Here is a 24,514-nt window from a genome sequence, read left to right on the forward strand (position 1 = left end):
ATATCATTAATTAAATACACATATATATAGCCATATATATTGCAATGGTGTGCTTGGCAAAAGGTGTTAATTATCATCTCTGTTGAATGGCTAATAACTGGGCTATACCCACAGACCAAGCATCAAGACCTAGCTTAGACAATGGAGCCTAGGGAGAAATCCTCGTTTTTGGCAGTGCGTGGGCCATAACCGTAATGGCATCTCATTAGCATTGCATTAACGACACAATCATAATTTTTAATGATGGAAAACGTGCCAGCTTCAGGTCCAAAATTAAAAAATGTGTGCAATCGTAAAAAATAAATTCATAAAAAATGAGACTTTATTTTCTAATACTACTTTCTCGTTGGCAGATCGTAAATCGCACTAAAGAACCTCGGCTTATGTGTCCGAAAATTTCGCTTTATGATTTTTTATTTTCTTGCTTTTCTTACATCATTAGAGTTTTCACTTTCCTCGGGCAAAGTTCACTGCTCTTGGGCACCACACCATCCATAGGTTTCTGCTTATTAGCCAAGCCCGGCCAGCCACTCGCATTTCTTTGCCATTTCTGTATTTTTTTGTTGGCTTATAATTTGTAGTTTATTGTTTTTTGTTTTGTTGTTTTCTGCGTTTTGGCATGCAAATTACAAAGGCTACACAATAACCAGGCTGCAACTGCACCGCAAAATTGTTGAAATATTTTCACTTCGTAGCTGCTTTTCACAGAGGCCACCGCAGCATAGTTCACTGGAAATAATAACTCCATTTCTCATGCCCTTGCCTTGTTTTGTGGGTGCTAAAATATTTGTTGCATTTAGTGAGATGATTTATCAGTATAGTTTGGCTTAAAATAACATACTTTTGTTCTGTTTAGCATAACTTTTCGTTTGAAAACTTTTACAATTGGCTTTCTACTTTCGTGGCTTTTTATTTCAAGCAAGTCTCAAGTGGCAGTAGCTAAAATTTCGTTTGATGAATCACTTCAGAAAGGGTGATACCACTTTGATTTTTTTCTTTTTTTTTTTCTGCAGTGTTTCTGCTGAAGATGGCTTTCATTTTTTGCCGGTTTCCTTTGCCAGCTGCCGCTTCGTGCTACTTCGCAGTTGTTTATTATGCCAAGCAGACCGGCTGTGTTATTGTGGCTGCCGCTTTTGTGCATTGTTGCTCATACGCCCCGTTGGGGCTGCTGATTTTGCACTCATTTCATTTCAACGCGTCTTCCCAGGCAACTGCAACTGCAACCGCTGAGGCAGAGGCAGCAGCAACATTAACAGACGTGTTTAGAATCAGGTCTATAAATAAGCAACAAGATAGAGAGAACCGAGGCAACATAAATAGCATTGACTAGTTGCTAGAAACTGTCAGAACCGAAACTAATCAACGTCCAGGCATCGCATTCGCAAATGTATTTCTATTTCTATTCTTCCTTTTGCTGGTAATCATTATTAATAGACGGCCAATTACAACACCCGGCGATAGTTAGATGATAGCCAGTTAGATGCTCTCAAGGCTATCTATCGATAAAGCTGCAGAAAAACAAACAAATAAAATGGCAACAAAGGCAACCAACCACATTGCATGTTGTTGGTTAGTCAAACAAGCTGTAGGCAACAAACAAAGGCTTATAATATAAAATATGCGACTACTGTAATAAATAAACGCGGCGGCTCCAAAGCTAAAACCAAGTCGCCAGCGTTGAGCTCAATTAATACGCTCGCCGGGTTTTTGCATGGCAGAAATTAATGTTGAAATTAGACAGACAAATATTTGCCACTGCGAATCACGACTCTCCGATCGACTCTCGGTTTTGGACCATGCAAACGAACTGCTAAAACAAATTGCGAAAAATGCATTTCAAATTGAAAATCCACTCGAGATTTATCCATACTTACAAGTCATACTCGATATATAGCTTCGAGTATATGTATGTGCAGAGAGACTCCACTTGAGTGAGCACTGAAGCGGCATGTTAAAAGGTCATTGTCTGCCAATCGAACAGCAGCAGCAGCATTAACCACAAAAGGCCCAGCGCAATATCTGATTATTAAACACAATCGAAACAAAAAGTGGCCAAAAAAAAAAAAACAAAAAAAAAAACCGAGACCTGGCCAGCAGCAGCTGGGCGGGCTACCGATCTTTTGTGGCTTTAAGTTTTGAATAAAATTTATAATTAATATTTTTTTGGAAAGGTTCTGCCACTACTTCCCTAAAAATCCAACAAACAGCTGCCTCATGCTGTCGGCCTTCGAGATTTAATTCGCTTGAGATGATGGTTAGATTTTAATAACTGGCAATTACGAAAAGTACAGCTGTCTTTGGCCGGGTCCCGGCTTTAACTGCATTTAGTCACAGTTTAGTCAGCGCCAGTGAAGGCGATGGCAGCTTTATGTCTTATTCGCGGTTTCAGTCGCAAGGCAAGGCAAGGCCTTGGGAAATCTCTCGCCAAACAATGGCACATTAAAGACTTCAATCTGGCTTGAAGCTGCCTGGCCTGGCGGGGGGACACAAAAACCGAAAGATACGAGGCGTTGCCGGCAAAATTCCTAAAAGCGGTTTATAACAGTTGTCTGCTCAGAGCCGACTTGAGGCGAGCAGATACAAGCCGGCTCTTGGTCTACAGTCTTATCTATCTTTCTATTTGTGTAATGCCATTTTCTCTTTGCCTTTTGAGCTTCATTAACACATCGGAATTTCACTTTCACACATGTCAGCTGTATTGACGAATTGATTTTTGCTTAGCTTGGCATTGCTTTGAGATAAGACTCTAGCTTTCTACGAATGAGAGTTCTTTCAGGGAATATGCAACGATTTCATACTACATATATATGCCATTCAACATAGACCAACGCTTTTAGATAAATTAAAAAAATCTGAATAAAGTTTGCCTTGCCATTCGCTGAGATCCATTCCCTAATTGATAAAACAAGTCTGACACCCATAAAAATAGTTAATTTATTTTAATTGATTTCTTGAACATTAATACGCTATTACATAAGCTTATGCCTCGGTTATCTTGAAAATTTTAATCTGATTTAGGATTAAGCCCATTTGCATGTCATAAAGAATTTCACTTTCACACCTGTCGGGTTAAGATTTAAATCAAAGTTATAATCCAGTATTAATTTGGTCCCAAACTACTCAATTGGATTTCGCTTTTTTCGCAAAAATAAAACCTATCCTTGAGGCTTACATTGCCGTTGACGTCAAAATTGTTTGGTCGATACGGGGAGAGTACGGAAAGTCACTCCTCTCTGACTTTGAGTGACATTTTCCGCTGTGCAACAAAAAAAGTGAAAAGTTGCTATTAATAATCGCTGAAAACGATGAAAACTTTGCCCAAAGTGTCAGTTGCAGTTGACCGGTTGATAGTGACGAATACACCTGCTGTCCATTCAACAAAAATTGCTATAAATACAAATGCACAATGTTTATAATTAGTTTCTTGTTTTGCGTTTTTTTATTTGTCAGTTAGTGGTTATAATAAATAATTAGTTATATTTTTAACCGAGTATAATTAATTTCGTTTGATGGCCGGAAGCAGTTGGCAGGTGTCTGAGGCAAAGGTTAGAGTAGCTGCTTGAAAACCCGCTCACTAATGGCTCGGGAAAAGGCGTACAACTTTTCCCATAATTAAATTAAACAGTTTGCCATTAATAATTGTCACAGAAGACAGAGCACACTTAATGCTTCCTCGGTCCATATATGTCGATCCAAATGCCAGAGCCATAAATTGATCCCAAACATAATAATCCACGAGACAACAATCGGCATGTATAAAAATTAACCACCGGGCCATTTATGAAACACAAAATGCCAAAGAAGCCGTATATGATGCTTTATTGCTCGTTCCCTCCCCTTGGGTAATTCAATTGAATTCGCCATGAATGCGAATTGAATTGGGTCCATAAACAAACGAGGCTAAAGCTATGGCCAAATGTGGCCTAGCCACCCTAGACATAAACACAAACAAACACACACATCAGCCCCGTCAATCCAGCAAAAATTATGTAAATTTTCTATTAAAAAAATGGGTAAAACAAATATAGTTGAAAAACTACATAAAAATCGACAGCCGAAGGAAAGCCGATCAAAGCGGCAATTTGAAAACCTGGTAGACAGTTAAATTGATTATCCTACACAAACTTATTTGCACAAATATATGCCGGTTTACATAAATATTCGGTTTATGTTTTTGGTTATTCTTTGGCTCGTCTGGCTTTCGGGCCACTTGTCATTTTGACCAAATTTGGCAGGTTGTTCGACGCTTGAAGGCGCCCAAACATATGCCGCAATCAAATAATTGCCTTAATAAATTCGCTTGAATTCGTTTTAAGTGCCAGCGATTTGCACTGAAGTCCTGCCTAAAAATAAATCATCTACGTGTAGGCCTCACCTGTCGCGTGTTTGCTGTCACTTTGGAGGCGTCCACTTCGTGGTCGTGGGCTGGATTGGATAGGTGGCGTGGAGATGTGGTGGTCACCACTGAGAAGATTGCAGCCAAAATATTAAAATTTAAATGAACTCCTATGAACTTGGTTCTAGAAAACTTGGTTCAGCTTATTTCACCTGAAAATATCCTCCATTATTCAATTTAAGTAATAACTTAATAAGAAAATTATAATGTTAGAACAAGTTTATTTGTGTATAATTTTATATATATATTTTTTTCTGTTAGCAAATAGTAAGTCATCATGGCTAATTGTCTATTAGATCATCTTTACTTTTTATAATGACTTTTTGTGGGGCAACACTTTTTTGGTTTTTTTTGCAAAGTGCTTGTCTAATGATCTCGCCGGCTAACTCTATAATTTTTTACAGTGACTGAGCCAAATCTGGCATTTGAGACTTGGCAATAAAGCCCACTCAATATCGACCATCTTTGGCGACGTCTCACGCATCTTTTCGTGCCAATTGCCAACGGTTCAAACGTCGTTGCCTGTTGGCAACAGAAACCCCTCTTTTTTTTGTCGGTTTTGCTTAGGCAAATCCAGTTAAGAGCCGTAAAGCCATTTTGATTATTTTCACATTGGCGGCGCTGTTGTCTATGCCCTGGCTCTTTCCTGGTCAAAACACTCTGGACTAGCACAATGGCGGACAATGAAAAAATCAGTTTTAATGGCTGGAGACCATAAAGGCGTCATGGCTCATAATTCATTTGGGGGGCGAACTTTGGATTTCGTTATGGAACCATCCGTGATTGCGCTATCTCCTACCGGCTCTTGTCACTCTCTCTCTGCACTCGTAGTAGTATCTCTATCGGTGTCTCCAGGGGTCCAGGGTTTCGATCAGGCCATTTCACACTATCGCCGGTTTATCGACAATTTTATTTGGCTCACTCGCCAGCCGTCCATCGGCCCTGAATCGCAACTGTCATGGTTTCGAGCAGCGAAGTGCCAAAGCCAGCCAACAAAAAACTCTCCCCCAATTGGTTGCATCCAGCACAGGGAAAAAATGTTAAGGGGCATTTCCAATCACATTTATATAAACTTCGATAGAAATTACAACCCTTAGTTCTCTAATCACTATTAAATCTATAGTTATATATCATAAGTTAGTATTACCTAAAAAGCAATCCCTTTTCTAAACTATATCTTTTTTTTGACTGGCTCTTCAAGTTTCCTTCGCTCTGGTTCGATCGTAAAATTTTCTAAGCTCATTATTTGCTCATATTTTTACTATTGGCCGGCAGGGCTTTTGTTGCAGCTGTAGAAAAAAAGAGTCAAGAAAAAAATTTAACGCTATTTCTGTTGCTGGCTGATGACAAAGTGAAAGTTTTTTTTTGTGTTGTGCCGGCAAAACGTAACAACTAAACAAAGCTGCGGGCCATATAGCTTCATTTATATATACATATATATATATATATATGTGTGGTTTCTGTTTGGGGAGGCATGTCAAAGATCATGGGCCCCGGGAAAAGAAGACCCAAGCGCAGTCTGGGGTCCCTCACGCTTTTGTGTTGACAGCTCTTTTTCCTTTTTTTCGCGGTTACGAACGACTATGCGATAAAAATTTGTCACATCTTGTTAAGGCTAAGGCATCCGACACTGCCAGTTAGTGTGGTTTTATTACTTGGCTTTTCACACCCTCAAAATGGCCAGGGAATGTCTGGTTTTTTTTGCCCCTGGGACTCTATTAATTAGCCAAGTTTTTACAAAAATGAATGGAAATTCTTCGGGAAACCATATACCACTCAAATGGCATTTGCATTTTTGAGTCATCCATCAATTTACTCCGATGTCTGTGCTCAATATCGATTTGTGAACTATAATTGCCTTTGGCTTTATTTTCTCTAAGCTTTCATTTCGCAGTACCACCGTATTTGGATGTGTGTCACACGGCGTATGAGTAATTTCATTCGGCAAATCTTATCAAATGTCAGCGGCGAAATGCAAACAATTATCAAATGGTTGAGTTTAAAGAAAACATTTAACCAGGCAGGCAGGTAGGCAGGCTGGCTGACTGAGTTGGCTATCTGCAGTTATCAGCCAACAACTCCCGATAAGCCATACAAAGCCGAAAGGCAATTCAGAAATGCGCTTTTAAATTGCGTCGCCATTTTCGGTCTATCGCCGAGCGACTAAACGTATTTTGCATACATTTCCATTTGAATAGAGTGGCCCACAGGTGGGCGCAGCTGGTTCGGCGAGGTGCTGACAAACTGCACATAATAAATATAATATGTATTTCGTATAAAATAAATCAGAGCTGCGAGAGCTCCGAAAGTGAAACGTTACCGGATGTTGCAAGATTGACAAACTGAGCTGAATGGGGCGAAGCAGCGCGCCAACATGAAACTCTATCGATTGCCGGGGTGGCTGACTGACTATTTTGCTCTTCCACCATATCCCCCAGACATCCACCCATCTATATCTGGGTGTCTCTGGTTGGATGCATTGACAGATTGCAGTGTATAATCGCACAATCGTGTAGTCATTGGCACATTAAAAAAAGCAACAGCCAAGCGGGCAAAAACAAAATACAACTTTGGGAAGAGAAACGCCAGAGTCTATTTCTGATGTTGCCTTTTGTAAAAGTGCATTGAACAGCGAAATTAATGCAAGTCAAGTAATGCGGAAAAGGGCGTGCCCGACTATTTGGGACGTATTCGTTTAGTATAAAAGAAATGCAAACAAAAATCGATATACAAACAAGTGACCAGAACTGAAATCACAGACCGCTGACTTGAAAAAAAAAAATAAAAAGAAGAAAATCGTGCAAAATGTATACAAATTGGTCAACTTCCGGTGGCAATTGAGCAGCGGTCAACTCCAGTTATCGCGTGACCACTTTGGCGATCAGATCCGGGCGTCCCGAAATTATATAGCCAATGCTAATTAACAGAACGAGCCCGCACAAAAGTGTGAAAATTGTGTGAAAGTTCCGGGGAGGGCCAGCGAAATGGTGTATGGATGTTGATGTGGATGGGATGCAAACACAATGTAATATTGACAAAACCCGAAAGCGAAATGCAACAACCATTGTTTTGGGGTATTCGTTTAGTTCGGTTGTCAGGTAGGCAGAGGTAGACAGAGGCAGGCCAGTCCAGCGCCGGAAAATCGATTAGAAATCGCTGGCAAATGACAGCGCAAGAGGTGTGCCCGTTGGCTTAAAACCGACAGCCAGGCCAGCACCGAAAGTGGCAGTGTCAGATACACAGATACATGGCTACAGATACGTTGCTGTTGGTGGATATTCCCGCGAGGAGTTCCCCCAAGGATATACCCATCCAAAAACGTTTATTCACGTTTATCGTATCATCATGGTATAGCTGATCATCATCATCTTTTGGCGGACAGACGGACGGACAGGCGAACTGGCGGACAGGCGAAAGTTTAGTCCCAAATGTACGGTAATAGTTATAGACGAGAGCGCTTGTGCCAAAGGTGCAATTAAAATTTAAAGTAGTTAATTAATTTAATGCAAAGTGCCGACTAACGGTGGGTTTCGGTCTACAAAACACAGACGGCGGTATTCAAAAAACCAAACCACCCGAGTACAGTGGTGTTTAGTCAATTAATTAATTATTGGATGCATTCTTTTAAAGATGGTCTTTAAAATATAATTACCTAGATGGATATTGCGAATCATACAAGAGTTTGGAAATAATTAAAATTTTCGTCTCTTTTGCAAATTAAAAGCACAGAGCCATCTGGCTTAATGAATAACTAACAACATGATGACATGCAGAGCTCTTGGATTATAATTAAATTCTCATTTATTTTTGGCAAATTTTGATGCAACATTTTTGTCAGCCATCCCACCGTGGTCTCCTGATAGCGGTCTTTGGATGTCTTAACCGCGTTGTTATTATAACTTTGGCCAGTTTTTGCTCTACAACTTGTGCATAATTTATGTGTTTAATTAAATTGTTTTTTTTGTGAGGACTTTTTTTTGTAATTGCATAATAGTGTTGGCCTATTGCTCGTTGACGGCACATTATAAATAGTTATGCCTTTCGGTTGATTGCAGCGGGTATCCAGTTACTAAATGGTGGATATTTTGGGTCGTTTGTAATAGTTTGATGAAAGTTGACGAACCAGAGTAGAAAACTCCGGCACACGGCCGGATGAATTGATTTTATAGGCAAGAGTTAACGAAAGAAATATCTTATCTTAAAAACTTTACAAAAATGAACAAATAATTGAGACAATTACAAGAAAAAGCTAGGGACTAGGGAAAAAATAAAAAAAAAAAAGGTAAACACTTAAAGAGGAAATTTGACAGACGACGATTTACATTGCAACAGCTGTTGTAAGTGTGGCTTGCAACAACAGCTCCAGCTCCAGCTCCTTTACAACTTGGAGTGTTGTTTTTTGGCAGCTTTTGTGAAGCCTCGAACAACACAACCGAAAAATTGTTTAATTTAATTACAACACTTGCGTTCCGTTGACTGCTGCGACGATTACCAAAGCTCTCAAGCACCAAACACATTAGACAATTATTTCGGTGGTTGCCACATATGGAGGAAAATGTGTTGCAAACGCCACACAGTCCGGCAATTTGCTCTGTTGTTCCGAACCTTTTTGGTGAGCGCCAAAATTTTCGTTGTTTTGTTAATGCCTAAGTATTGTACAAAATTAAAAAAGAAACACCCAAGCCAACAACTCAAAAAGGCAAACTAATGACGCCTAATGGGAAATGGCTTATGGCGGGGTTTTTATTATTATTTATTTTTCTTACAATTTCTGTATATTTTTTTTGGCGTGGCCAAAAGTGGGCTTTGCAGATGGCTTAGATAGCAAACATACACCCGGCCAGGCCCGGGGCAATCGCAATTGTCTTTTAATGTATCTAACTCGCTGTCAGAGTCGGAAAACGCACAATGCCCCCAGACTAAGACCCCAGAGACCCTGTTCCAAGTTGCGTCACATTCATAGTCACAGTAACAGTCATAGGCTGTTAGGAGTCTGGTGGCCAAACCCAGACGCCAACATGCCTTGGCTGCATTGAAATTGAATTGGAATTGAAAATACATGCGACTATAAATTGGCGTAGTCAATGTGCCGAACGATGACTGTTCAAAACGCCATAAGTCATGCCCGGTTTCGATTCGATTCGTTTCGTGGGTCGGGTAATTAATAAGCGCTCCCGATCCATGCAGTACCGCCAGTTTCGCCTCGCCGGTCTGGACCAGAGGGCTTTACATCCATAATTATACTTCGTCAGTACATGCATATAGGCATCCCCATAAGTGCACACATATTGGAGTGTTATGCAAACCACCCGTCACTAATTGTAATAAAGGGGCGGGCCGGCGTTGGCTGGAGGATAAGGTTGCACTTCCAAAATATCTGTTGTTTGCCACGCCGAGAGCTTTGCATGCCAAACCTTAATTAAAACCATCGAACAACCCATCAAAGAAATGTGAATTTCTCCAAGGCAATACATCCATATTCCGGCAGGCTGTCCAAACAATAAAAATCAAAGACCCCACAAAGCTCTCTTTTACGATCAGTGCTTCATTAGCGAATTTATGATTCACTAAAAACTCCGATCACTGCAAACATCTGCTTTAGGTTCAAACTTTTCGGGTATTTTCAGCTTTATGATCCCTCTGACCTGATAAACCAAGCCCACGATCTAGTAAACGGAACATACCTAACAAATAATAATGGATATTTTGTGGTCAATGTTTTACTACCCTTTTAAGTTTCAAAAATAGATTAATGCCGGGAAGAAGAACTAGGAATTAAGTGTCACGAACAAACAAAGTGCAGTGAAAACGCTTTCAAGTTGGGGCTTAGCAGTGGCGCGGAATATTACGTATACGCAAAGGTGGCACCAAAAATCGATCAAACAAGACGTGGGGGCAAGAGAAACAACCATAACCCTCGAACTACTCAAGAAACCAGGGGAAATAATAGAAACGAAACCAAGAATAATGGTTATGAAAGTACGGTTACGTTTTGGCATTTGTCATTGTTTAGATGATTGATTTTTTGCCTCAAAATTTAGCCATGACTTTCAGCAAAAGTTCTGCGATTGAACACTAGCTGGTTGGATTTGTTGCGAAACTTGTCTGTTAATTGCTGTGGTGTCAGGCACATTGAGGAACTGGCATATGCGTTTCCCCACCTGCATGTGGTTGTCGAATCTTCTGCTGTTCGGTGGGAAGATATCACACCGCAGTGTGTTGGCTGTTCTTCTAATCAGCCCAAGGCAAGCCCAAAAACCTTTCCGACTAGTACTCGAGTGGTGGGCAGCCTAATTGAGCGGCTCTGTCGCCCAGGCCAAGTGCGTCTCTGCTAGTCGGTTTTTTATATTTTTATTACGTTTTTTTCTCGTCTGTCATGGTGCACAATGCTGATGATGATCAACCCAATTGCCGGCGAGTAATAAACGTTGGAGAATCAGCAATGCGTGGCAGCTGCGAGGAGATGATAGTTTGCGCCCACGATGGCAGCGGCAACAACGAGCGCGGCATGATGATGATGTTGAGTTGATTGGGTTCATGGCACACAGTGGGTTGTTCTACAATTAATGGAAAGCAAAAAAAAAAATTACATCTTATTACTAATGATATTTTACAACTAGAACCTTGTAAAGTATTTTAAAATACCTCCAAGAATAGTACTCTATTAAGGTTTAGGATTTGAGCCCACTGTGCAACAGCCACCCATTCATATCTCCAACGAGGCGCAGCTCGAGAAGATACAACTTTTAAAAAAAGAAACTTCAAAAAATAAGAAACAGTGACAGACGCCTCGTTCGAGTGACAAGGAAGCACTTGTGTCTATAGTCGACTGCCAGTGATTTGCATATGTGGTGTGTATCTGAAAGGCATTGTATGTGACGGCCGCAGTATACAATATGAGTTTGAAATTTTGTTATTGTGAGGCCACAAGTCGAGCCCCTCTTTGGCTAGTTTCGGGCCGTCGGGCCAAAAGGCCAGATCCACAAGTTAATTGAGCAATGAAGCTCCGAATTCATAAAGCCAATAGCACTACTCGAATGGATATGACTGACAGTCCCCGACATTAAGCAGCGGTTTTTTAAGCTTAGCCTCTCGCTCTCTAGTCTTTTTTTGAGTGACAGAGACGAGTTTTGAATTGTTCGGTTTCAATTTCGCGGTTGACAATGGATTTTACTATATAATTACACGATCTTCAATGTGACTTCTCTGCCACTTCCCAAGCTTTGATGTTCGCCACGCTCGACAGGCAAGTCGGCCAAAATGGAAAAAAATACAAAACACAGAAATGGTGAAAAAAGTGGTAGGAAAAGTGCATTGAGATTATTATGCAAGCCGTGAAATTATGAGTTATGCTTCCTGTGGGCCCCTCGCCGTTAATTAGCTATTAAATAATGAAATGGCCCAGCCAAGTCATGTGAATGTGGGCCAATTTTCATGCTTCATTTGCAATGATTTTGCCATTAGGCTGCCTGCTGACCAACATTTCCGACCGTCTATCAGGCTGCATGCAATCAACAAAGTTATTTTTCTTTTTACCCAAGACTTCAAGTCTAGAGTCTCGTCTCTTTTACTTTTTCTTACCGGTCGAGAACAAGAGAGTCAACCCAGTTGCCTGGTTTTTCTTTCTATGCCCTGCCCCCTCAACTATTGCCACATATTGTGGATTGTGGATAGCACGGTACATGGCACTCGCCAACGTTTGTTTGATCAATAGCCAGCCGGCCGACAAAACTGCTGCCAGGCTGCCAGGCCGCCAGGCAAATTTATGTTTATTGCATGTGAAAGTATTTTGCCAATCAATTGAGTTGCCGCTGCTCGAGAAACATTCTCGTTCAGTGAAAGCTTTCCACCCGGTTGACAAACAAATTCTAAACAGAGAGAAATAGTTTTTTAAAAGCATATTCTATTGAAATATTTATAATGCAAATATATAGACTTGGCAGTCCCCTGCATAGCTTGAAGAGTCATAAATATTAAGTTCTTTATGACCGCTCTACAGTCTACTATTTTTTGGCGTGCAGTTTCCTGGTTGCTTTTCCAGAGCAGATGCTGGAAAAAAGGGGAAAAGAAAAACGACTTTTACTTTGGCCCGACCCGGCCATCTGTGGCCTGTTCTAGTTTGGAGTTTGTTTGAGGTTTAAGCCTGGGCCTGAGTCGGTCCATTGACTTTGGTGGATCGAATAGTCATGGTCTGGGACAAACAAACAGCGTGATTGTCACAAATTGCTGCTTCGATTGGTGTTGCACTTACAGATGTTGCTGTTAGTCTAGCTTTGTCTGAGTGTGTTGCATTAAGCTGCACTTTTGCTACAGTTTTCTCCGCGGGTCGCCAGCCAGCGGGCGATCGTGCCTCTGAGATGCAATTCATCAATCATAATTTGTATGTCATTCACTAATCGTTCGCACTGCTCCTGAACTCCACCATGGCTGGCTCCCCCAGCGATTGCCCCACCATGAGGCGATCAATTCAATTTACTCGATGCAACGCAATGCGTTTTGTTTTCTCTCAAGTAATTAACGGCCAGTCCCACTGGGCCTTTATGTAAAGCTCTCGATAATGACTGGTGATCTATAGGCTCGACCTCCCGCCCATCGCACTTGACCATCAAAAAACCCAAACAACAATGATTCATTCGATTTTCTCCACCCATGCGTGAGTCAAATATTGAAGGAAAATGTAGACATTTTTTTAGCCGGAAAAAATGAGTATGGTGATGCTTACCGTTGAGAAATGTTTTATGTAAATTAATGGTTTGACAGAATGTTTCATAATGGCATTCGTATGCATAAACTTTGAACTGATCTGAACTGATGCATGATTTTCATTGAACGATTTGATTAATTAATGAATAAGTTCGATCATGTTCACTCAATACTTACAAATCGGTTTGGAAATCTGAGACAACAAGCGGAGGTCGCGAAAGATGATGCGGTTAACCTTAAAGGGAGTCATGGTGTTGGGTTTGACTGCATAGGAACCCTCTAAAAATATGCCCAAAATAGGAATATATTTTAAAATTTGTATCTTTGGGGATTTTTTTAAATTTATTGTCAACTATTCCACAGACTACTTGGTGGAATCTATCAACTGACATCTCCTTTCTTTACAGAATGAAGGCTTCGAACTACCCGCAACGCATGGCATCAGCAAAACGGACGGAAGCTGCATCAGCCACCTCAGCCAAGGTAACGGAAACGGAAGCGGGAATCATCACCATCTCGTTGGACCCTTGCGCAGCACAGACCTGGCCAGCGGGGCCATGGAGTGCCTGCCGATGAGCAGCAGTGCCCACCATCCCCATCTGATGGCAAGTGCAGTGGCGGCAGCGGCGGCGGGAGGAGCGGTCGCCGCCTCGCCCACAGCGACCGTGGTCGTAGGGGCCACATACCCGCACCACCTGCACCACCACCATCTTAGCCACCATACGCCCTACAGCAACAGCTACGGCAGCCATCACAATATCCACAGCGAGCAGACCAAGTCGCTGCAGGAGCTGCAGCACGAGGTCGGTGCCCTGCTGGAGTTCCGGGATCTGGTCATCGAAACTTTTCCCGATCTCAAGCACAAGATGGCCTCCATGTCCGCCACACCGTCGACACCCACCTCCTCGGTAGGGCCCATGGGTGGCAGCCACTCGGTGGGTGGCGGCAGCTCCTCATTAGCCACCAGGTGAGTTCGTTAGATGCAATGGTCTATAAATTGAATAATTTCAATAAATCTTTACCCAGCAGACGCGAGTGGGAGCCAGGCATACGCATGAAGCGAAAATTGTCGCACAAGGAACCGTCCACGTCGTCGGCGACGGCAGCCAACTCCTCCTCCGGGGCGGAGGCGTCGTCCTCGTCGCTGACACGCAGCCGCAGCAACTCGCACAGCGGCAAGAAAGAGCCAAAGAGCGGAGAGAACAACAACGGGAGCGTTGTCCAAGACTCCGGCTTCTCAACGGAGACCAGTTCCTCCAAGGAGGGCCACAGTGCCTCCTCCACCAACGGTGCTATGACGGTGAGTCTCCACCAGCTTACATTCATAATTTCTTTAATAATTTATTAATTTTCATTTTCGATTAAAACCAGGTGGCCATAGCAGCCAATCGCCTCAGTTGCGCGGAATCTGATGATGAGCTGCTTAACCTGCTGGACGTCATACACCGCAAGTCGAATCGCTTACGGGAGGAGGTGGAGCAGCTGCAGAGCTACGAACGCCAGCAGGAGGATGCCCAGAAGGGGGGCGACAGCAAGGGTAGCGGCTCCAAGGCAATGACGCCCCAACAGTTCCGCGAGCAGGTGGAGCGGCTGAACCGCGAGGATATCAAGCAGCTGCGCAGGGAGCGCGATAGATTGCTGGACAAACTGGCCGAAATGGAGGCCGAGACTCTGACGGGGCGGATCAAGGCGGCGAAGATGAGCGACCAGGTGGAGGAACTGATCGGCGTTAAAAAGGATCTCGAGGAGCAGCTGAAGCTGGCCATGGCGCAAAAGTTAGAGCTGAGCTCGCGAGTGCAGCAACTGCAGCAGATGCAACAGCAACAAAGCAAGAGCTCTTCCAGGTAGATATACAAATCAGATCCTTAAGATAATATTATTAACTTATATTCCTTTACTATTTTCAGCGCCAGTCAGTCGGATTTCTCCAGTCAACGCAACTTTCTATCCTCAGCCACCACGGTGCTCTCCAACGGCAGTCGCCAATCCCACAACACATTCCAGCCGGTCGTCCTTGATCAGCCAGCTCAGGAAGCATTCCATCAAAGCTCCAGCAGTGATATAGCAACCTTGAAGAAACAGCAGCAGCAGTCATTGGGTCGCCTCGATGGCATCGTAAGCACGCCGGGGGTGCGAAACTCCAAATGCCGGCTGACGGATTCCAAGCGATTTGCGGCCATTCTGCTGGAGACGAATGTGCTGGAGCTGCAGCGACACCTGCTCACCCTGTCCGTTCAGAACCAGGTGCTGGCCCAGAAGCTGGAGTCGTCCAGCAAGTCCAAGACGCAGCTGACCAAGCGGCTGGACAAGAGCTTCGAGGATTCCGAGCATCTACGCTATCAGCTGGAGGAGAAAAGCATTGAGCTGGAGGGAACCAAGGCGCAGCTGCGCCTCGTGGAATCTCGCCTCCAGGCGAGCAACAGCACCGCCAATTCGTATTTGAACTCCTCCCAGCATGATTACGAGACGAATCGCTCTTCGGCTTCCACCACCCTGATGCTGAGTCGTCGCGGAGTCTCGGATTCGGTGGACTCCACATCGACGGCCATGCCTGCCCCGCCAGTTACGCAAATCAGCACGCCCAGCATGAAGGCGATGGTGCCGCTGGCCATGGATGAACTGCAGCAGCACAGCAGCAGTACAGAGTCGGCGCATGAGCACGAGAACCAGCAGCAGCAGCAACAGAATCAGCAGCAGCCAGGTCTGCGAACGCCCAACTCCACCCTGAGCAAGACGATCACTGCGAGTCCTTGTCCCGTGGGCAGCAGCACACCCAGTAGTATTGCTGCCCGGGTGATGAGCACCAGTGTGGGCGGAGTGAGTCCCTTTGATTCCTCAAACCCGACAGGGCGGCAAAGTGCGTTCCGCAAGTTCAACAGCACCAGCAAGCCCAGCAAGATTCCACTTCCGGGCAGCAAGGCGGCAGCCTATTTTACGGGCAAACCACCAACTGGCAGACCTGCAACGGCGGGACGGTCGCCCCCATCGGCGCACAACTCCAGTAGCACCTCGTACGGCAGCAAATCCTCGCTGAGCCGCAGCACCGGCAACCTGCAGAGCTTGAGGAGAGCGGACACATCCGCCTCGAACCACTCGCTGAGCACGAATACGAGTCGGAGCTCAACCTCGTCTTCGATTCCGCTGGCCACCACACCCTATTCATCCGGATCGACTGGCGGTAATCGCAGCCAGCCGGCCGGTGCAACGACTCCGTCCCCGCGTGTGCTCCAGAATTCGCCGCTGCCCAAGCTGAAGAGGGATACGATCAGTTCGCGAGTGCGCCACTTGGACTCGCTGTCGAGGGAGGGCGGAGGCAAAGGCGGCATCACCGGCGGCTCCATTGCCGCCCAGCTAAGCTCGACGCTGCGCAAGGATCTCCAGCTGAGCGGCAACTCCGCCGCGGGCGCACCGTACCACCACAGACGCAGCGCCCACTCGCCGGCCAGTGAACGGGCCCAGGCGCTGGGCGTGTCCCGGCGGTACAGTAGCGCCTCGGCGGGGGGCAACGCTGGGCGAACGATCGGGAGGGATCAGGGCGACACTCTGGGGCTAGCCACCACGCCCACTTCCAGCTTTGGCGACAGTGATAGTGGCAAGGTACGCACTCTCAAATCAACATTCTTGGGTTGGTTTAAGTGAATTATAATAATACTACTGATAATACCGATACATACATTTATATCTATATATATATGAATATTTACTGATTACCGTTTAATATGCCTTCTATACCGATTACGATTACGATACAAGAAACGAAATCAGCAACAAAGAACCACAGAATCATCATCTTCGTTACAAAACAGTTAAAAAACAGAAAATTAATTCAAAGTGAAAAAAACTGAAATCAGCGTCATACAAATTCGATATTAACTATATACGTTAAAAACATAGTTACATGCTTATACATTATTTATTTAAACATGCATACAATTAACCCTCGGCATATATACACCACATACATACACATATCTAATCTAGTTACATGAGTATACATATATATATCCCTTATATATATATTATATAGCCGAAAAAATGATCGTGTAAACGTCTCGTGCCTGAATAACTTCATTGTTGTTTGTCCCTAATTTTGTCAACTGAAAAACTGATTGGATTAGTGGTGGTAAACTATCAGTTCTGTAATTTATCAAATTCTATTTTATTTTGTATTTTTTTGGTCAATTTCTTGCCAAAGCCACCTGAAAGATATTTCCAAGAACGGTGAATAGTATCTCATAATTCCACATCCTAGAAGAAGGTTTTAAGACCCTGCTGGCTTTGCTTGGGTTTTGGGTCGTTGACTCATCATCAGTTAACACTTGGCTTAGTGAAAGGTGCCTCCAATTAAGCTCTCACTGCCTATCGATGCCTTAGGTGCTCAGTAGCTGGCTTTAATTAATAAGCAATTTCACATGCAACAAAAGCAGCAACAGAAACAGCAACACCAGCTATAGCAACAGCAAAAGCAATGTTTCCTCTATATAGTTGTGTATATAAAAAGTAAAAACAAAAGTCAATGCATGTACAATATCATTTCATTTACATATACATTATGCAAATCACGTTTACTGCGGCCGAGTATATACTTTGCCTCAAGTGTGCATGCCTCATTGTTGGATCAGCCAGTTTCTCATTGTGTTCGAAAGCGAGTTTAAGTTTAATTATTAATTTGCGTGTGTGTATTTAAAAGTTATCATTATTATAATCTCCTTCTTTGTAATTAATTTGTAAGCTATACTTTAACTACTTACTGGGCTTAACTTAAAGGCTAATTTATTGATTTGTGTATGAAGCAGATCGGCTAATACCTACGTATGCATATACGCTATTGTGAAAAGAAAAAAATATAAATTTGTTTAGAATATGCTAGACCATGCGGTTTATTATTTTTTGTGCAATTTTCGAAAAAAGACTTCCCAGTTTTAAGTTAAGGATCATGAAGGGGTTCATTTTTCCATCCTGTGGTCGTTTGCTCATCCCAGAAACCCCAACTAACCCACACTCTCACCTCCACCACATCACACCAGGACAATGCCACACCATCAGCAGCCACAAGTGCTTCATTTTGGCTTTGTTTGTGCATTACTTGACACTCGAGAACAATTCCAATTAGATGATCACTTGATCACTTGAAATAATTTGTATCTAATGCTGTAATTTCTTTTTACTTTTACTTTTTCTTTCTGCGCCTTTCTACCCTACTGTTTGTATGTCTACTCCAAAAAAAAAAACATATAAAACCAAATATTAAAAAACTGTCTGTTGTCGTAACTCACATATATACTTATATATTTTGTATATCCAAAACAAACCAAAAAAAAAAACTGACCGTACCAAAAATATCCCCCGCAAAAAAAAAAAAACATATATAAATATATGTATATAAATATCCAACAAACCAACCAACCCAAAAACCACAACCAAACCGTATCCCAAAAAACCACAAACCATCAACAGCCCAAACTGTAACTAAAACCATTGTGAAAACCGAAAAACAAACCACTACTCTTCCTAACAAAAACACCCAAGAGAATATAACCGGAGTTGGTATGGAATGGCAGATATATGTGGACTTAAGGTGGTGAACTGATTGATTGATTGACTGATTGAGTGATATGTTGGTGGTGAAGCAGCACTGCATGCAAAAAATTAAAGAACAACTGCGACTGGAGTTTTTGGTATCGGACAGCCACAGATATACTAGCGATGGCCAAACAAGAACAAGGAGCAGCGCCCTCGCCCAGTTCATCCTTACCAGCTAAGATCAGCTCAGCTCAGCCCAAAAAAAAAAGCAAAATAAATATATAAATAATATATATACAATCAGCCAAAGCTCAGACATCAGTCCCGAGCCTGTTATGTTGTATATCGTTTGTCTGTTTTGTTTTCGCCAAAAACGCAGAGACAATGAAGTAGACACTTTGCCGCCATTCGTTATACGCGTAAGTCTCTTTTGTTGTATCTCACTTAGTAGGTTTAAGCTTTACCATTTCTTTCCAATCCACTATCCACAATCCACCCCGCAAATCCCACGAATCCTACTTGCCACAGCTTTCTTTTGCTTATCTCCCCCCTTTACCTTCACCGAGTTGCCAGCATTGGTTTTGATTTTGTTGTAGTTTGTAGTGGATCTAGGCTAGCCGACCTATCGAGACTACCTACCTAGACTTAGACCCTCACCCTTTCTAATAGCAAACGGGTTGTGCACACACAAGAAACACTCAAGAAATTTTGCTCGAACAACTTTTGAAAAAATGCCAAGTAAGGTAAAACGTAAGCGAAGCGAGTGACTTACAAGTTGTACATAAACTAATTGGTTGATTGATTAATTAACGTTCTTACTGTGCTAACAAAATAAGTAATGGTGCCCAAGGTTGAGGTTCTAATCGCTGTCCTAGTTACCATTTTGCTACAAGCTAACCCAAAATACTACTCTTCTTTTGTTCAGTTTGAAAACCTTTTTCTTCTATCGTTCCTAATTTCGTTCTCATTCTCATGGCTTGAATCATGGCACTTTGAAGCTAAGATCTGATATTCTATTCTGTTTTTTATTGCTCTAACCCCGAATCCCGAGTAGTATTTGGCCAACCCACCCGTTGAAAAGCCAAATTTCCGTCCCCATAACCAAAATTGGCAACTCTGGCAAACGAATATGATCGAAGAGGAATTCCTGCATCCGAGGCAGCTTTTCGATGTGTCCGAGGAGACGGCCTACGACTCCTACTATACCCATTACACATCGCCCGATTCCATGGACTGTGGCAGCGACAATCTCCTGGTCACCTTCGACTATGGCTACAGTGACTCCATTGAGGCAAGAGCTGATACCGATCCTGGCGACCTTAAGGATGATCGGGGCGAAGGCGCTGATCCCGATGCGGATGCCGAGGGAGCTATTTGGTTCGGCACTCCGTCGAAAGACAAGAAAGAGGCGAACCTCTTCGAGGTGCATCATGTGCAGCACAAGCTGCTGGATGACAGCATGCAGTCGCTGATTTCCTATGATGTGGATGATTTTGAGGAGGAGGAGCTATCCGATGCAGAACCGGATCAGGATGAGGAGATCTTCTACGACAGCATTGAGTGCGTTTGAGTTTGATCCTCTCAATCCCTATAATCTGTCTATCATATCTAAACTAGTCTTTGATTTCGACGAACTTCCTGCACACACTTTGTATAATTAATTACCAGGCTAAAAGGGATAACTATGTATGTGTATGTGTAGCCGTAGTATAGTGTTATGTGACCGGTTTAGTTTTCCAAGGGTCTTGCATTGAGAGATTGCAATTGAAATGAATATCGGACTGAATCGTTTGTTATATTATATTATACCTTATACCTTCCCCTATTAAAAATAATAAACCCTAAACTAACCGTTCAGGGCTTTAGTCTGTACGCATGATGGTTTCTTCGACTATTTATTATTATTACCATAGTAACACCGTAAATACGTTATGACCACTATTTTTGTATAATTTAGCGTGTATATCGAGTTGAATGTGTGCATCTTTGTAAGAGTCTTAAGTTAGTTATGCAGCTCTATTGCCTATTTACTCAAACTACGATTACGATTAATTTACTCGTACTAGGCCGGCTAAGTAGTTTAGTTGTTAATCAAATTTAGTTAACGCATTGCATCTAATGTATGTATGTACAGTTTGGTATACTACTTGTGTATGTATTCGATTTAAGTCATAAACAGGCAAATGTAATAAGGTCTATCTATCATGTTATCACGAAACTGCGTTTACTACATTTATAAATCCAACAGACATAGAAGTGAGGGAAACCAGCAATTATGATTCATATTAAAGCTATTTAGAATATATACGTATTCAAAAGGCAGCAAATGTAGACATGTATCCATTTAAACAGCAAATGTAATTGATAAAAACATTTAAAAAACAAACAAAAAAACTAAAATAAAAATATAAAAAAAACAAATGTCTGGGTGTTTTTATGAAATCTATTCATGAGTAAGTATGATAACAATATCCTAACATGCCAAATGGTTTGTCCAATCAATAAATCAATTTGAAAGTTTGTCAATGAAAGCCAAGTGGCAGAAATTGAAATTAATTGAAATTCAAATTTTGTAAATGCATTGCAAATTTTCAAGACCTCCACTACAAAACTCTCCATTTGGGAACGTGCTCCAGTGACATTTTTTTTTGTGTTTTCAAATGCCACATAATTGATTAAGAGCGGAGAAAGGTGGTTTCTCTCGTTGGTGAGTACTCTTTTCTCTGGGAGCAGTCCACTTGGGACTGGGGTATCGGTCTCAGGCTCAACCAGTTGGAAATGTGCGGTCCGTGCCACCAGAACGCAACCGGAACGGGTTTTTAGCTGCGTTCAATAAACCTCGGGAGCACTTAGGGAGTGTTTTTTTTCGGACCAATAAACCGATTCGAAAACCCACAGCAGTCCATAAATGCCAGAGCCCTCAGATATGCCCTTATCACAACATTGCTAACGCCTCTCGAGCTGGGGACCTCGCGAAAATCTGATAACAGCAGCATGGATTTCGAGGAGATTTTGGCCAAGTGCGGCAACAGCAGTCGTTATCAGTTCCTGCTGCTCGCGCTCTACGGCTACCTCATGGTCGTCATTTCGATGCACTACTTCTCCCAGAACGTCATCAGCTTTGTGCCCGATCACTGGTGCTATCACAAACAGCTGGCGAATCGCAGTTTCGCCGAGATCGAGGAAATATATTCGAGATTCGAGTACCCATCGTGCACGCGACTGGAAACCATCGATCAGAATGGGGGGAATCACACGGTCAGCTCGGAGAGGTGCAACAAATGGATCTACAAATACGACTTTGGTTACCAAAGTATGAATACAGAGGTATGAGTTGCTCTAAAATATAAAGTTCATGTATTTTTTTGGCGGAAAATTGGCTGTAAAGATGCAGGTGCACATGGAACTTATTTTTTTACTTTTCGATTTTCAGCTTAATTGGGTTTGCGATGATGCCTACAAGCCACGTGTGGGACAGTCACTTTTCTTCGTGGGTTCGGTTTGTGGAACTCTGATTTTCGGGCTCCTTGGTGATAGGATTGGCCGCATCAAGGCCTTGATTCTGGCCAACTGGTGCGGTTTCCTCGGCGACTTCTCAACCATATTTTCCAGAAGCCTGGTCTCGTTCTCGATTTGTCGTTTCATCTCAGGACTGGCTGCCGATGCCAACTCATATCTCATGTATATATTGAGTGAGTATTCGTTAAAATGCCTAATTGATTTGCTAATTAATTGGGGTGCTTTGATTAGTACTCGAATATGTATCCCCATCGCTGAGAAATGTGGGACTCAATACCGTGCTGGGCTGTTTCTATTGCCTGGGCCTGATTGGCGCCTGTTGGCTGGCCGTTTGGGTTGGCCACTGGCGCATTTTTCTGGCCTGCTCCTCCGTGCCGTTGCTGCTGGTCACCCTCTACTACTTCCTCGTCCAGGAGAGTGCCCAGTGGCTGGTCACGCGAGGCGACATCGACGGTGCCCTCCAGCGGCTGCAGCGCGTGGCCAAGATAAATCGCCGACAAGTGGCCGACGATGACTTTAAGGCGTTCCGCAGCTACTGTGAGGAGCACTACCGCAAAGAGGCCAAGGAGGCGGACCGGACCGAGGCCAAGCTCACGGACATGCTGAAAACGCCGCGCATGCGCAGTACTGCCTTCAAGCTATTGCTCATTTTGTAAGTCGATATTTTGGTTGAAAGAAATCAGGTTATAGGGTAAAGAATTTGTTTATTTTATGACTAATGACTGGATTATTCGACAAAGTATTTCTTGTATATTTACAAGAGTCTCTAAATCCCAATCCCTAAACATCGTAAACATTGTTGCACTTTTACATGAAGTAGCACTTGAAACTTGAAACATGAAAATATGTATTTGAATGATCTCTGTTTTGAAATTGAGAACTGGGTAATGGTTGCTGTAAGTTGTATACTTTTCTGTTGTTACAGAATATTACTTTTCAATGAATCACAAAATTAATGTTCCAGAGTTCTGATGAGTAATACATTCTTAAAACAGTACACCATATTTTCAATTAGTTCCAATTAAGGTTTTTAATTTTAAATTATTACTTTCTTCTACCTCATCCACAGCATAATAATCGTGCCCTGCTATAACACCATCGCTCGAAATGTCGAGGGCCTGGGCATATCTCCTTTCATCATGTTCTCGCTCAACGCCCTGACCCTCCCACCATCCGGCTACCTGCAGGGATTGCTCCAGGATCGGATCGGTCGCAAGGCCACCGCGGTCAGTTGGATGACCATCACGGGTCTGTTTGCCGCAGCTGCCGGTCTTGTCATATCGCAGGGCAGCAATCGCAACGTGATTCTTCTGGTGGGCCTGACCCTGGCCGCGCGATTTGGCGTCTCCATTGCCGATGGGGCCAGCTCCCAGTTCTCCACGGAACTGATACCGACCTGTGTCCGAGGAAGGGGCGTGGCAGTGGTGCATGTTGCCGGCTTTGCGGCCTCCTTCCTCTCGCCCTACATCCTGCATCTGGGCACGTACTTCAAGCCGGCTCCCTCGATTATTCTGGGTCTTCTCTTCTTATCCGGCGCCTATGTATGCCTCCTTTTGCCTGAGACTCGCAACAAAAAACTGCCCATGTCGTTGGCCGAGGGAGAGGAGTTCGGCAAGGGCGAAGGAATATTTGACTTCCTTAGCCATCTCAGAAGGGCAGAAAGTACCGAAGTTACTGTGGAGATGACCACAAAGCCGGAGGAGGAGGAGGACATTCTAATGTCGAAGGCAGCCAAACAATAAAAGCAAACTGTTATTTCAGTTTGATTTCTGTTATCTTATTACCATAAGCCCTGTCAAAAATCGCAATAAATAGTATTTTCTTTATATTTAGCGAATTATCTCGTTTCTTAATTGATGATTATTTTTTGTTATTTATATGGTTAATTAAACTTGGTTAGAAGGGCTTGGAAATAACTTTTTTCTGAATATTTGTAAAGATAAGATATTGGTTTAGGTACTATTGGTTTAGGAAAATTATAAAAGGTTCTAGCGGAAACAAACGTTCGACGTTACATTATAATATTGATGATGTAAAATTATTGATTTTTGATTACAATAGAATTGTGATGTAAAATCAAAAGATAAATTCGATAGAATAAAATAGATAGAATAAATAGAAATGCGATGCGTATACTTGATTTTTGTGTCTGAAAGGATGCCATGTTACGTATACGCCCTAATATAACCAAAGGCCATAATGGCTAATAATATCCAATCAATTGAATTTTTTACCATCACGAAATTATCTCAGCAAGTTCTGTTGTTCTCTATAAAAATCTTGATAGCGAGAATTTGGCCTAATGATCGGAAAATTTTCGGCTACAGATTAGGTGTCCAATTTTTATTGTAGATCTATGTCTTTTTTTTATGT

General features: G+C 42.8%; 3 protein-coding genes across 8 annotated transcripts in view; 2 read left to right on the forward strand and 1 right to left on the reverse strand.

Moving 5' to 3' along the window:
* Positions 1-13,462, reverse strand: part of LOC108128646 (regucalcin-like) — a 36,409-nt gene extending 22,947 nt beyond the window's left edge. Inside the window, exons 1-2 of the mRNA XM_043212486.2 lie at positions 13,277-13,462; positions 13,119-13,204 (exon numbers count right to left, since the gene is read on the reverse strand). Of these exons, the coding sequence (XP_043068421.2) occupies positions 13,119-13,204; positions 13,277-13,349 (159 nt within the window). The 5' untranslated portion in view covers positions 13,350-13,462. The remainder of the gene's footprint in view (positions 1-13,118; positions 13,205-13,276) is intronic.
* jvl (javelin-like) overlaps positions 1-21,043 on the forward strand; it is a 51,723-nt gene extending 30,680 nt beyond the window's left edge. For 4 of the 6 annotated variants that reach the window (XM_017246319.3, XM_017246321.3, XM_017246322.3 and 1 more), the window contains 5 exons: positions 13,507-14,066; positions 14,126-14,399; positions 14,471-14,943; positions 15,007-16,696; positions 19,677-21,043. In XM_017246319.3, coding sequence (XP_017101808.2) covers positions 13,507-14,066; positions 14,126-14,399; positions 14,471-14,943; positions 15,007-16,696; positions 19,677-20,192 — 3,513 coding nt within the window. In that variant the 3' untranslated portion in view covers positions 20,193-21,043. Of the gene's footprint in view, positions 1-13,506; positions 14,067-14,125; positions 14,400-14,470; positions 14,944-15,006; positions 16,697-18,556 lie in introns of all 6 variants that reach the window. The other 2 variants (XM_017246320.3, XM_017246323.3) reach the window with 2 other exon arrangements.
* A 340-nt stretch (positions 21,044-21,383) lies between these two features.
* On the forward strand, positions 21,384-23,978 carry LOC108128644 (organic cation transporter protein). The gene is made up of 4 exons (XM_017246324.3): positions 21,384-21,949; positions 22,056-22,314; positions 22,373-22,793; positions 23,211-23,978. The coding sequence occupies exons 1-4, from the start codon at positions 21,617-21,619 to the stop codon at positions 23,881-23,883; spliced, it is 1,686 nt and encodes a 561-aa protein (XP_017101813.2). The 5' UTR covers positions 21,384-21,616; the 3' UTR covers positions 23,884-23,978.
* The last annotated feature ends 536 nt before the right edge of the window (positions 23,979-24,514 follow it).

This window comes from Drosophila bipectinata, chromosome 3R, assembly GCF_030179905.1.
Source record: "Drosophila bipectinata strain 14024-0381.07 chromosome 3R, DbipHiC1v2, whole genome shotgun sequence".
Taxonomy (NCBI): Eukaryota; Metazoa; Arthropoda; class Insecta; order Diptera; family Drosophilidae; genus Drosophila; species Drosophila bipectinata.

What these genes read in the sequence shown, in the direction of transcription:
- LOC108128644 (XM_017246324.3), top strand. Translation starts at nt 21,617, where the DNA reads ATGGATTTCGAGGAGATTTTGGCCAAGTGCGGCAACAGCAGTCGTTAT. An exon ending in ATATCTCATGTATATATTGA is followed by an intron (nt 22,315 to 22,372) that starts GTGAGTATTCGT and finishes TGCTTTGATTAG; the next exon opens with TACTCGAATATGTATCCCCA. An exon ending in TTCAAGCTATTGCTCATTTT is followed by an intron (nt 22,794 to 23,210) that starts GTAAGTCGATAT and finishes CCTCATCCACAG; the next exon opens with CATAATAATCGTGCCCTGCT.